Consider the following 9,023-nt stretch of genomic DNA (forward strand, 5'->3'; position numbering starts at 1 on the left):
ACTGCTTTATTTCTTGTTTTAAAAAAGATTTTTGCTACAAAAAATTGATTGTGAACACTGTTGTAATTTCGTTTTGCAGCAAAGGCTTCAAAAATATTGATCAAAAGCTGGTCAGTGACCGTTTCACTACATTAATAAGTAAAAATATGTGAGTTTTTGAAAGAGATCTTGGAGACTATCAATCTTCAAAAACAATATTGTAGAGCTAAATATCGCAGCAAGAATCATGCCTACTTTAACCTTTTCTAAATGCTCTAAATAGAAGTTGTACTCCCAAAATAAAAATTATGCATAAATACTTACAACAAGGGCCCTCGTCTCTGTTTCCATTTTTGCAAAAAACCTTAACTTCTCTAAAAAGGATTTTTCTTCCAAAATGGACTTTCCACCAGCCATTTGTACTCCTTTGAGTTAAAGAATATGTAGTTAGATCACCGTCAACTGCATTATATGCTGGTTTGGAGTCAACAGAGGAAGATTGAGAGCATTCTCTACCTCTGGAGTAGCTGTAATCTAAACACAAGTGTTATACAACAACGTTATGCTTACATTAGGAATGATACTAATGTCTGACAACTCATTATAGTTAATTGTTGTTTGTTGCTTTATTGTCTATTGTTTTAAATTTAGGCTTTATAGACTGAATTGAATTTTGTCTAAGAATGATATTTAGATATTAAAATGTCATTCTGTTTCCTCATATGAGCAGCAATACCTTTACAAACAAAATTGTATCCAAAGTCGTTTAGTATGAGAAAAGATAAAAATCAAAGAGTATAAAATTTTATACATATTTTTAACAAAGAGAAGAGATACATAGTTTTGGATATCTGATTTTAAATCATTTTATTGATTCTACTATATAAACGACAATCGTTGTCTGTCTATCTGTCTATCTGTCTATCTGTCTATCTGTCTATCTGTCTATCAGTCTATCTGTCTATCTGTCTATCTGTCTATCTGTCTATCTGTTTATCTGTCTATCGGTCTATCTGTCTATCTGTCTATCTGTCTATCTGTCTATCTGTCTATCTGTCTATCTGTCTATCTGTCTATCTGTCTATCTGTCTATCTGTCTATCTGTCTATCTGTCTATCTGTCTATCTGTCTATCTGTCTATCTGTCTATCTGTCTATCTGTCTATCTGTCTATCTGTCTATCTGTCTATCTGTCTATCTGTCTATCTGTCTATCTGTCTATCTGTCTATCTGTCTATCTGTCTATCTGTCTATCTGTCTATCTGTCTATCTGTCTATCTGTCTATCTGTCTATCTGTCTATCTGTCTATCTGTCTATCCGTCTATTTATCTATCTGTCTATCTGTTGGGCCACTTTATAGAGTACCGTAATTTTCGAACTATTAGCCGCCACTTTTTTCTGATGGTTTGTGAGCTATGCGGCTTATATAAGGGCGCGTCTATTCTGTGTTTTTTTCTTTCACCGCTAGGGCGCATTAATGGGAATATCCGGTTAGTACATGCCTCTATTATAGTACGTAACCTACTATTCATCATAGGGATGTACGATAAATACTGATATGCTATTAGTATGAGTTGTCTTCTCGATATATTGAGTTACCGGCAACTCCCAAATATGAGTAGTATAATATAATTATATGGCGGTATTTTCTTTTTCGATTCGATCGTACGGAGCAAACTTAATTAAAATGAGTAAGTAGTAAAAATAATTTAGTAGTAAATATTAGTGGTGAATTAAATAAAATTTAGTATTCTTTAAATAATTTAATGAGTTGTAAATTACATCTAATTAATATTTACTGCCAACGTGTACCGGGAAGGTCGTGTGAACATTTCGTCAATAACATTGATATATGGGCTGCAACCACGTCAACATGAACTAAGCTATAGTTAGAAAGCGGAGGTAGTCTAGAATCTTGATATTTTACCAAACGACATCATCAGTCTAACTCAACATCTTCTCTACTATTGCGTCTCAGGCTAGAACTTCCAGGTTTAAGGAAAGATCCAATAAGATTGTTACACGCTGGCAGAGCGTTTCTAACTAACCTGAGGTGGGAGATTCGGAGGACAAAAAGGTATTCTTTTGGAGTTCGAACTTCCAATGCGGTAGACGCACTGGGATCGAGATTAACTCAATAACGCTATTTGAATAATAGGAAAGTTGAACTCAAGGTAATTTGTATTATTACATTGATTGCATTTATCAGTAATGTGATTGATTGACATAGCTACGCTAGGTTTGATATAGTGTTGTTATAGCATTGCCTTAGTTATAAAAGCAGTAAAAGGAGCTATAACAATATCATAGATTTTGCCAACATGTTAACAAAACACTGCTATTCAAAAAATTCATTGTATCTATACTCTGTGCATTGATAAAGCGATGTGAGGCTACGAAGCGATATCATACTATGTTCCTTATTCTTACAAAATCAATACTTTCACCACCATCAGAGTCAGTGCTGCTATTGCTATTTTATTGCTATTGCTAATTATGCATAATCACAAAGATCTGAATCGGCTATAAAAACATCAACATAAGTAATTTTTTGTATTAAACTGTAATTAAACTGTTTGCTTTTAAGTCGGAATTTCTCAACCAAAATAATAAAATTAAATTTTAGGCTAATTTTATAGATAAATCTTCGAACAACACTGTCACTACTATAGAAGCCTAAAGATCGTTGGTTATGTTATCAACGGATAATAAAATTCAGCTATTAGCAATTGCTGGGAAAGTCGCAAATATTCGTCTACGGCGGTCAACCATAGAAAACGCATAAATGAGTCTACTTCAGTGAAAGGGTAAAACGTTGGATTTGCCACTGTTTGTGATAGTAAATATGTACATTTCCTTTCACAGCTGAGTTACTTTTACTTATTTTCCAGCTACAAGTACTGCAGAATTCCAGCTACTACACAACTTGCACGGGTACAGCTACTGCTTTTTACCTACTAAAATACTACAGCGAAAAGGTAAGTACTTCTTATTCAATGTTGTATTGTCTATGAATTGCCACACATCCATTACTTGAAAATGTTGGATTTGCCACTGTTCGTGATAGTAAACATGTTAATTACCTTCCGCAGCTGACTTAATTTTACTCTTTTTTCAGCTAGGAGTACTACAGCTAGTAGAGAACTTGCACGAGCACTCCGAGCGTTGCGATAGGCGACGGTAAGAAAAAAGCGAGCAGCATATATTACAAAAAAAGCACACCATCTTATTCACTTTTAGAAACGCTTGAAGCAGTACAATGCCTTCTAAAGTGCCTACCGCTCAAACGCAAGAACAGATTGATTCCCGTAGAGAAAGAGACCGAGTTCGCAAAGCAGCAGCTAGATGAACAGAAACTGCAGAGCAAACACAGCTACGCCTACAACAAGACATGATGGCTACTGCATATGCTAGAAGTGCAGAAACTGCAGAGCAAACACAGCTATGCCTACAACGAGACAGAATAGCTACTGCATCTAGTAGAAGTGCAGAAACTGCAGAGAAAACACAGCTACGCTTACAACAAGACAGAATAGCTACTGCATCTGCTAAAAGTGCAGAAACTGCAGAGCAAACATAGCTACGCCTACAACAAAACAGAATAGCAGCTGCTAGAAGAGCAGAAACCGCTGAACAAACACAGGTACATTGAGAGCAGGCCAGAATAGATGCTGCAGTTGCTAGAAGTGCAGAGACTGCTGAGCCGACCCCGCAGCGACTCCCACGGCAAGATTCACTAACTACAGCAGCTGATTGGCCGCCACAACCTACCAGGCGCCGTGCATGGGCAGAAAACTTTGCACTTGACTACAATCCTGCAACGCAGTATAGGGCCCATCATAAATTTTTTATGGGATGAATGTCTAAAAATTGTTCCAGATGTAATGCCTTACGTTGGAAAGACGAGAGGCCAGGCATTTGTTGCAACAATGGGAAAACTCGCCTATGACCACTCTCTGAGGATATTCCACCTGTATTGACTCACCTATTCCAAGGCGCAAATCCTGATTCTGAAATTTTTTTGGGGAATATACGAAAATATAACAGCTGTTTTCCAATGACATCATTTGGAGCTAAAACCATTGATGAGCCTGGATTTGACCAAAATTTCAAGGTTCAGGGTCAAGTCTACCATTTGATTGGATCCTTGCTTCCGATACCGGGTGAGCAACCACAATTCTTGCAAATCTATTTTATGGGTGACCAGCAAGCAGAGGCAGAACGTCGGCGGGGTATTGTTGAAGGAGTGCGAATAAACGTAATCCGTGAGCTGCAGGATGTTTTAAATGAGCAAAATAGATATGTGCGTAATTTAAAAACTGTTCGGGAGAGGCTGCCTGAAAACACGGATGACTTGCAAATTGTCATTCATGCTAACAAACACCCTGTTGGAGAGCATGAAAGGAGATTCAATGCTCCTGTCATAGATGAAGTCACCATTCAAATAGTTGGACAGCAGTTTGAAAGGCGGGATATTGTTCTGCAGTTACGTAGCGATGAACTGCAGAGAATATCTGAGACGCACAAAGCAAATCACGCCCTGCAGTATCCACTCATTTTCTGGCGAGGTGACGATGGCTACAACTTTCAGCCGCGACAGACTGACATTCGCACAGGAGAGCCAGGTACACGAAAGGTTTCTGCTATGGATTTTTATGCTAGCAGACTGATGGTTCGTGATGGTAGCTTCAACTACATCCACAGGTGCCGAAAGATGTTTTTGCAGTTTGCAGTTGATATGTACGCTAAAATGGAAACTGAAAGACTTAGCTTTATCCGCCACCATCAGACACGGCTAAGAGCTGATGACTACATCCATCTGCGTGATGCAGTGGCTGATGATCGCAATGCAAATCAACTAGGTAACATGGTGATTTTACCATCATATTTTACTGGTGGCCCGCGCTACATGCATGAGCGTACACAGGATGCCATGACATATGTGCAACATTACGGCAGACCAGGCCTCTTCATCACATTTACCTGCGGCAGCAAATGGGATGATATTTCCAATAAATTGCTGCCTGGTCAGCAAAGTTATGACAGACACGATGTGGTTGCAAGAGTGTTTCACCTAAGACTAAAACAACTAATGGATTACATCACCACTGGTGCAATATTTGGCGCTGTGCAATGCCATATGTACACCCTTGAATGGCAAAAGCGTGGACTCCCTCATGGACACATTCTAATTTGGTTATGCGATCGCATCAGGCCAGAACAGGTTGATTGTGTCATTTCTGCAGAAATACCAAATCGAGTGGAAGACCCTGAGCTATTCGAAATTTTCACCAAGCACATGGTACATGGTACATGGTCCATGTGGCCAGCTAAACCCCGGTTCATCCTGCATGAAAGATGGCACATGTACCAAGAAGTACCATAAGGCTCTCATTAAAGACACAGTTACTGACATAGATGGGTATCCATTGTATCGTCGTCGTTCCGCTGATGACGGAGGTTTCACCAAACAACACACATTGCGAGCTGTTGGAGAGGCCTATGACATAACTTTGGACAATAGATGGATAGTGCCTTACTGCCCTTTGCTGTCCAAAGTATTCAATGCACACATCAATGTCGAATTTTGCAACTCAGTGAAGTCTATCAAATAAATTTGCAAATATGTCAATAAGGGTAGTGATCAAGCAGTGTTCGGCTTGGAAAGAGATGGAACACAGGTTGATGAAGTAGCTCGCTATAAGAGTGGACGGTACATCAGTGCAAATGAAGCGAGGTGGCGCATCTTCATTCTCCCTATTCGTGCACGACACCCGACTGTCCAGCATCTAAGTGTCCATCATGAGAATGGCCAGAGAGTGTATTCCACTGAAGCAAATCTTCAGCAACTACTTCAAGAACCACGTGACACTACCCTTATCGCCTTTTTCAAGCTTTAAACGCTTGATGATTTTGCCAAGACGCTTCTCTACTGCCAATTTCTAGCCTATTACACCTTTGACGCATCCACAAAATGCTGGAAGAGGCGAGTTCATGGAGCTGCTGTGCCTGATCATCCTGGCATATATCAAACTGATGCCCTAGCACGGTTATACACTCTTCACCCCAACAATCGTGAATGTTTCTTTCTTCGAATCATGCTGCATCACAAGGTTGGCCCAATGTCCTTTCAGCATTTAACAACTGTTGAAGGTCATGTCTGTGCCACTTTTCATGGAGCATGCAGGCGTTTAGGGCTATTGGAAGAGGGAGAGTCCTAGAGGGAGGCCTTGGAAGAAGCTGCAACTGTACGGTCACCTGCCCAACTGTGCAAGGTGTTTGCTATTATGTTGAGCACTTGCCAGCTTTCTCACCCTTTTCAGCTGTGGCAAGAGTTTAAGGAACATTTGGCTGAAGACATCCTGTTTCATGAGCGACAACTGCTTCCGGATCAACAACTGCAGTTCACAGATAGAATGTTCAATATTGCTCTTATATTTATTGAGGACCAAGTGCTCGAGGTCACAAACAACAACCTCTCAGTTTATTTACTTCCCAGGCCTGTTAGAGTGGAGCAACCTGTTGTTTGCAGGGAAATATTACGCGAAACAGCATATGACCGTGAAGAACTTCGACGCCATGTTGAAACCAATGAACCGCTGCTGTTGGAAGAGCAAAGAGCTGCATATAACACAGTTTTGGAGACAATTGAAAAAAAAAAACAGTGGCGGCATGGTGTTTCTTCACGCACCAGGTGCGACCGGCAAAACCTTTGTCACTAATCTTATATTGACGAAAGTACGAGAGTCTGGAAAAATTGCTTTAGCTGTAGCTTCATCTGGCATTGCAGCCACCTTACTCCGTAGTAGCTGCACTGCGCATTCAGCACTGAAACTGCCTCTTAATTTGGCCAGAACTGAGAATCCTGTGCAATATCAAAAAGAACAGCGGAACTGCCCAACCTCTGCAACCATGCGTTCTTATTGTGTGGGATGAGAGCACAATGTCGCACAACCTTGCATATGAAGCTCGAAACCTTACCCTAAAGGACTTGCGTGAAAATAATAGACTTTTTGGTGAGGTAACTCTTTTACTTTCTGGAGATTTTTGCCAAACATTGCTTGTCATACAAAGAGGCACACCCACTGATGAGATAAATGCATGTATCAAATCATCATTTTTGTGGCCGTCTGTTGTGCGGCTGCATTTGACACGAAACATGCGTTCCGCTATTCTTGGCGATGAAACAAGTGCACATTTCGCTGCTGGACTGCTGCATATTGGCGAAGGGCGTTTGCCAGTCAGTGCTGAGGATGGTTTTGTGTCACTTGATGGCTACGGCACTTTTGTGGATTCAACCGAGGAACTTCGGGAGAGCGTTTACCCTAGTCTGCAACAAAGATTCCAATATGTTGATTGGTTATTTGAGCGAGCTATTATTTGCCCCCGGAATGATGCAGCGGCTGCCTAAACTTACAGCCGTTAGCCCAACTACCTGGCAATTCTAAAACCTTCGCTTCTGTTGATACGTCGTTGACTGATGACGCTGCTGTAGAATATCCTGTGAAATTCCTAAATTTACTGGACTTGCCCGGACTTCCTGCTCATAAGTTGCAGCTAAAGATAGGAAAACCGATCATGTTTCTTCGCAACCTCAATCCTCCAAAGTAATGTAATGGCACTCGGCTAATTGTTACGCAAAATGTTTTCGCACGTAATTCAGGTTAAAATCATTTCAGCATCTGGTAGAGGAGAATACGTTTTTATTCCAAGGATCCCAATTATTCCAACCAATTTACCATTTAAATTTAAAAGGATTCAGTTCACCATCAGAGTCTGCTTTGCTATGACCATCAACAAGTCGCAAGGTCAGTTCCTCAAAGTAGCTGGTATCGATTTACCGTCCCCTTGCTTTAGCCATGGCCAGCTGTATGTTGCCTGCTCAAGAGTAGGCACAAGCCGAGAACTGTATGTTCATAAACCCGACAGAAAAACAAAAAATGTTGTTCATCCACAAGTGTTGCGTTGATTAACATTGTCTTATTGTTATGTCATGCTTGCATTAAATTAACATTATGTTATTATTGTGTCATGCTATGTTCTTCATGTACTGCTATAACTACTTATTATCCACATGCAGCATTTTCTAGCATATTTTTCAGTATGTATATATTTTCATGCATTTGTTTTGCTTATTGTGTCTCATAAAAAGGCTATCATGTTGGCGTTATGTTTTATTATTGTAAGGTGCTAATGCTGTATCTGCCTTGACATCGTACTGTCTGTCCTGTTATACATGTAAATTTAACTGATAAATTTTATTAACACAACCACAATACTGCAGCACTGTTTGTGTATACCATATCAAAACACACGCTAAAGACGATGAACTGGTGAGCCATGATTAGTGTTAGAAGTCTACATTTGATGTAGAACTGTAGAAGTCCTGTATAGTGCATGTATATGTCTCCCGTCAATAAATTCTGGCAATAGCTCAGCAGTGCAATAGCAACATATTTTGTAGAATTTCTTAAAACATGAACAATTTTTCAATATTGCCAGCTTAAACAATTTCAGTTTGCCTAGCAATGTCAATTTCATTATCAGTTGTGTGTACAAAATTAGGACAACTCCGATTTGAGTGGTTCGAGACTGATGCATTGTAAACTAGCTGTAGAACACATTGCATATTTCCATTTGTCTCTTCAACATTATTGACATGTACGTCCGCATATGTGTATGCAGTCTGATCAGCACAAAAATTTCAGTAGTTTGCGTACTTGGAGTTGTTTTACAGTATGAAAGACAACTCTCAACAAAACTATTCCTTCACGTAAATCTGTTCCCAAACACGAGTAATGCAGCTAGTATTTATATAAATATAAATATCACATATATGATGGCCCAAGTGTTCACAACTTGGGCCATCATTTATAATTGAAAACTGATGTTGCAAAATGTGGTAATATTATAATTCTACATACATACCTGTGCACACACACCCGTGCGCACACACACACACACACACACACACACACACACGCACGCACGCACGCACGCACGCACGCACGCACGCACGCACGCACGCACACATACACACTCAT

The 9,023-nt window shown here is 39.9% G+C and overlaps 1 protein-coding gene across 1 annotated transcript; it reads left to right on the plus strand.

Moving 5' to 3' along the window:
* The first annotated feature begins 6,922 nt into the window (after positions 1-6,922).
* LOC137404730 (uncharacterized) lies at positions 6,923-7,390 on the plus strand. Its single transcript, XM_068090962.1, has one exon. The coding sequence runs from the start codon at positions 6,923-6,925 to the stop codon at positions 7,388-7,390; it is 468 nt and encodes a 155-aa protein (XP_067947063.1).
* Positions 7,391-9,023: the final 1,633 nt, after the last annotated feature.

Source organism: Watersipora subatra, chromosome 9 (assembly GCF_963576615.1).
Source record: "Watersipora subatra chromosome 9, tzWatSuba1.1, whole genome shotgun sequence".
Classification (NCBI taxonomy): Eukaryota; Metazoa; Bryozoa; class Gymnolaemata; order Cheilostomatida; family Watersiporidae; genus Watersipora; species Watersipora subatra.

Excerpts from the sequence above, each read along its gene's own strand:
- LOC137404730 (XM_068090962.1), top strand. The coding sequence starts at position 6,923 with ATGTCGCACAACCTTGCATATGAAGCTCGAAACCTTACCCTAAAGGAC.